General features: G+C 44.3%; 1 protein-coding gene across 1 annotated transcript in view; it reads right to left on the bottom strand.

Annotated features, from left to right (window-relative positions):
• Nucleotides 1–1,950: 1,950 nt before the first annotated feature.
• Nucleotides 1,951–4,924, bottom strand: part of DHX35 (DEAH (Asp-Glu-Ala-His) box polypeptide 35) — a gene marked incomplete at its 5' end in the record, with an annotated part of 27,448 nt that continues 24,474 nt past the window's right edge. Inside the window, 2 exons of the mRNA XM_010143761.1 lie at nt 1,951–2,208; nt 4,669–4,780. Coding sequence (XP_010142063.1) covers nt 2,164–2,208; nt 4,669–4,780 — 157 coding nt within the window. The remainder of the gene's footprint in view (nt 2,209–4,668; nt 4,781–4,924) is intronic.

The raw sequence follows: 4,924 nt of genomic DNA, 5'->3' as shown, positions 1-4,924 counted from the left end.
AACCTTAATCAGGACAGTAAAACCACTCCTTAGCCTGCACCTCGGGTGTAACATCTGCCTGTCCCGTGTGTGCACTGCTGGCAATGCCTCACTACTCTGCAAAGCTGCTAAAAGGACCAGTCTCCATTTCTGTTTTGTTCATAGATACCCACTGCACTCAACCTTACGAAAGTACAACCGCTTGCAGCACGGTACAAAGCCTGTAGTACAACCCTGCGTTTGGAACTCGGCAGGACTCACAATCATTCCAAGAGAAAAAACGTGCAGCCATACAGCCAGGGAAAAGAAGCTCTGGAGAAGAGAGTTCCTCAGAACCACCCAGCGCTGGCAAATGAAGCGGCCACTCACTGGCAGCCCACCACACCTCAAACCAGCTCAGTGCAACCACCAGCAGGCTGGGAAACCACCCACTGCCCAGGCTGAAGTGATGCATTCTGACACCTCCTTGATTCAATGGTTTTATTTTTTTAAGAATACTTCCAGAGGACAGAGAGACACGGACAGTTTACAAGTCTTCACATTCAGTTCTTTCTCCGATCCTTTAAGAGGAAAAAAAAAAAACAAACCTGCAAATTGAATCTTTGCAGTAAGTGCCAACGCTGCTCTCAGCTCTGGCCAGGAGACAGCCCCTGCCCCAAAGAGCTTCCACTCTAAGAGAGAGAACACAACGGTGAGGTTCACAGGGAAGACGACGCGGGAGGTGACACGGTTTGTCATGCTGCTGGTGCCACACAGGGAGACTGGCACATGTTTTTGTGCTGGCAGGCAGTACTGAACAGCAGACACGGAACAGGCCACGCACTGCACATGACAGAACGTGTTCTCTGCAGGTGTTTGGAAGGGAGAAGGTAAAGAAGCTCTTGAGAAAGTTTTCAAGGCAGTTCCTGTGACGAAGGCATTCGTTCCGTGTAGACGTGTTTGCCTATTTACATTCTTCTTTTTAAAGAAAATAAAATTCTATTTAACGTGCCAAAAACATTCATCAAATCAGCTGCCTTACAAAAATAAAATTCTCAAACAATGTGTTTCTAAAATAAATACCAATAGGGTTGGAAAAAATACATACATGTATCCAAGCGGTCTCGTTAAAACACAGAAAGGTACAATTCCTTGTTGAAAAGCAGCCACGGAGTCCCGGTTACGCAGCAGCTGTGCAGAGCACCCTCCTCTTACGGCAACACAGGAAGCAGAGTCCCAAGCAGCAAAGAACAGGTTCGTAATGAAAGAAAGATATAGGACTGTGGTCCTTGTAGGGAAGTACAGAACATTTCCATGAGTGAGAAAGGCTAAAAGCACAGTGTTCCATTATACTCCCCTGCTGAAAATTGTTGGTATTTTCAAGCAGAGAGAGGTTTAACATCCTTTCTCTTGTTAGGAAAAGAAAAAAAAAAAAAAGGAAAGGAAAGTCCTACCTGTGAATTCGACTATGAATACATGCATATAGTCCCCTGATCGAGCAAAACATTATTCCTTCTTAAAAATACAGAGCTATTCTTCCTGCCCCTCCAAAACCAGGGACTCTCATGTATGGGAACAAGGCATCTGAACATGATGCTGTCCCCAGGACTGTCACAGCCCCGGGAGCCAGGGGCGGCTCAGCCTCGGGCAGGAGGCGTTTACTGCTCGGGAACACAAGCTGCACCAGTTCGGGATGGTCCAACACGGAATTAATGTTTCCACGGCAGCCCCTTGCATTTTGAGGGCTGGTTCATTGCCCTGAGCTCCTGCCGCCAGGAGTCAGTCCCAGTTTGGCCGGCAGTAGTCACAGTGCTCTAGGTATCAGGAGGCAGGGTACCCTATTCCCCACTCTCATAAGGCAGCCGTACCACTCCAGGAAATCACCTTCCTTCTTGAAGGTTTCAGCTTTTTGTGGTCCTGTATGTCCTCTTACTTTTTAAATCGTTTTTCTAACTATTTAAAAGGAGCAACATGCCCAGATTAACAACAGTGGTCAAGTAGGTGAAGAATAAGACGTCCACAATGCAAGCTCTACATAGGGTTACAATGTCATGCATACACCCCTACAGACCCTGGCAGGCATTTAAACATCTACGACGATGGAAGATCAAGTTGCTAATGAACTGACTGCTCAATGGACTGCAGCCAGCTTGCAATCACTGGTTGGTTCTGCAGCAGATGTCACAAGACTCGAGTCATGTCCAGTCAGTGGTCATCTACTTTAGCCTTTTTTGCTTTCAGGGAAAGATGCTGCAAGAGAAGAAAAGAAATGAAAATAAATATTGCTTAGCATATACACACCTAGAAATGTTCAGCTAGAATACTTCCAGTCCTTAATCCCAGATTAAATACATTCAAACATTAGTCAGCCCTTCCCAAGGTGCTTGTTACCAGTACAGCTAAAATAACCCTATGACATCAAAAAGCCACATGCATCCCAAAGTGATGTTCTGGCTTGGGATGGAATACCATCCTCCAGCACTCCAGTACTGACTGCAAGCACAGGAACTATTTCCCTCTGGAAGCAAGTGGCCAGCATGTAAAAACACACAGAAAGGGATGTGATTTTGATTGATGTCCGAACACCGCAGCTGTAGTTGCATTGGGCCTTTGAACCTCTGTGCTCCTGGGAGAAAAGGGCCTGCAAAAACGTGGAATGGAAACATAAAGAAAGCCCTGCAAAAATTTGGAATGGGACATAATTGACTGAGACCACGATCAAGCCACAGAAGAAGCTCTTTCACACAGCGCCCTATTCAATTGTCATTTGTTTTCAACTTGGGACAGGAATAAAAATTATCCTATTTCAGGAATCTCTTATTAGCACAAACTTGTATATTCCCTAGAAAAAGGGCTCTGAATGTCTAAAAATTAGCATAAATGTGTGTGTTGCTATTCAACATTTACATGTATGATTCGAAGCTGTACACAGGAGGAATATTTCTGATTTTTACACATTTGACAAAGACACTCAAGCCTCTTGGCTGATAAGTGACCAAACTGGAAAAGATAGTTTTCCTCAAAACTTCCTCAGCACTATCCTCCAGAGCTTCCATGTATTTTAGGATGAAAGCAACACTCAGGTCATGCTGCAAATTGAGCTCATCTCTATCAAATCAAAAGGATGGCAACGGTAAAAATTGGGTGCTGATGTAATCTCACAGAACAGCTACAACAGCAGTGGCACTGCCTTGAGGAACAGGTTCTCTCAGGGAGGCAGGGAGTACAATTCAAGAGAAATCTTCTTCACTCACAAACAGTGACTCAAGTTTTGCCTGAACAAGTCATTGAGTCATATTCCCCTACGCCACGTACCTAAAGGAAAACCTCACCCCAAAATTGAGCCCGTGGAGAGGTCGTATCATAACGGGATGTTGCAACATGGAAATATGCGAGTCAAAAGGACTAATTATTCCAGGAGCAGGTTTGATACAAGTGGGACATTGGCTCACCTGCTTTTTATACCATGCCTGCAGAAAGTCTAACAGCAGCTGAAGACTGCAGGGCTACCCCACAGGGGTCACTACTGCCTTTGTCAAACGTGTTATGGAAAAAAGGCAGAAAAGATCCAGCGACTTTGTAAGTGCGTTTATAGATGGTGTCTGGATAACTGAGGTGAATTATCCAAGCTCAACGTTCAAAAACCCCACCCTTTCAAGTCAATGACATGGGCAGCTGCCAGTGCTGCTGTCCTGCATGACCACAGAGGTATGTCCTCAGGTGCTCCATGCACCACAGGGCTTCCCTTTTTTTTTTTTTTCCAAAGTGAAAATACAAACATCAGACTGTCAGAAAGGTCAAATAGCGCAGCAGCTGTTAAAATCAGAAACTGCCATTTTTGCAACATGGCTGTGCACGTGCTCGAACAGATCTCTCGTTTTGCACAGGTCTGACACGAGTGCAATTCGTCACTCAGTATTTTGGAAAAACTTCACTACTTTAGAATATAAAACTCAGGAGATATTAATCTCCCATAGGAAATTCACACGCCAGATCGGTTTGGCAATCTTGCCTGTACAGCGTTTACATGCGATGTGGAGTCAACAGCTCCAGCCCAACTAACATTTAGATAACATTTAACACCGACCCAGTTCTCAGAATGACCAGCGGACTGACAGATTCACAAGGGACAAGGTTGATAAAGGATGGCAACAACTTTAAAAGATATTTGTAACTTGTAAAGAAAAGGGGTGTGTGTCACACATGACAGAATTTGCAATAAAGGTTTGCACAAAGAGCGGCTGTTCCTTGTCATTTCCAGTTTGGAGAGATCAGAGCTGGGGTTTTTTTGCAGTAAACATAACTAACGCTCAGAAAAAGGCTCAACATTTGCACAAACATTTGCAAGGCATGCAAAGACACCTCTAAAATTATGGTGCAAAGTGTGCCCCTGCCTAGCGACAGTGCTGCTCAGAGAAGCGCCACCCAGTTCACATATCCAAGGTCAAAGTGGTTGAAGGCTTCACTGACCAGTGAAACGCTCTTTTGTAACTCTGAGATCATGTCTGTTGGCTGGATAATAGAGAAAAAGTTCTCATGCATAAATTTATTATCCCCTTCCTTTATATTAAAACCACTGCAATAAACAAAACCAAATTAATTTTTGCATCATTAAATAGAAAACAACAAAACATCAACACTGAAAAAGTTCAGATACAAGAGGTGCTAATACAGCAATGGTACCGTTTGGGCTTTATGCCGATTCCGTACCGTTCCTTGCTGGTAAAAATGAGGTGCCAGCTCCAAGAGCCATGCGGACTCAATGGCAGTCACATCTCTCATGTAATATTTAGCAGTCTGTATGACTTCATTGTAGACTACCCTAGGAGAAAGCAAAAAAAGAGTGCTACAAAGCAACAAGGGAGAGAGACGATTAACAGCGTATTTAGACAGTTTCACACACACGCTGCCAGAGGCAATGTTTACAGAGCAACAAGAGAGACTTTCAGTTGTAATACAGCTTCTT

This window comes from Buceros rhinoceros, unplaced genomic scaffold (assembly GCF_000710305.1).
Source record: "Buceros rhinoceros silvestris isolate BGI_N320 unplaced genomic scaffold, ASM71030v1 scaffold13769, whole genome shotgun sequence".
Classification (NCBI taxonomy): domain Eukaryota; kingdom Metazoa; phylum Chordata; class Aves; order Bucerotiformes; family Bucerotidae; genus Buceros; species Buceros rhinoceros.
The sequence above is the reverse complement of the archived record's forward strand: the minus strand, read 5'-3'. Positions and strand labels throughout refer to the sequence as shown.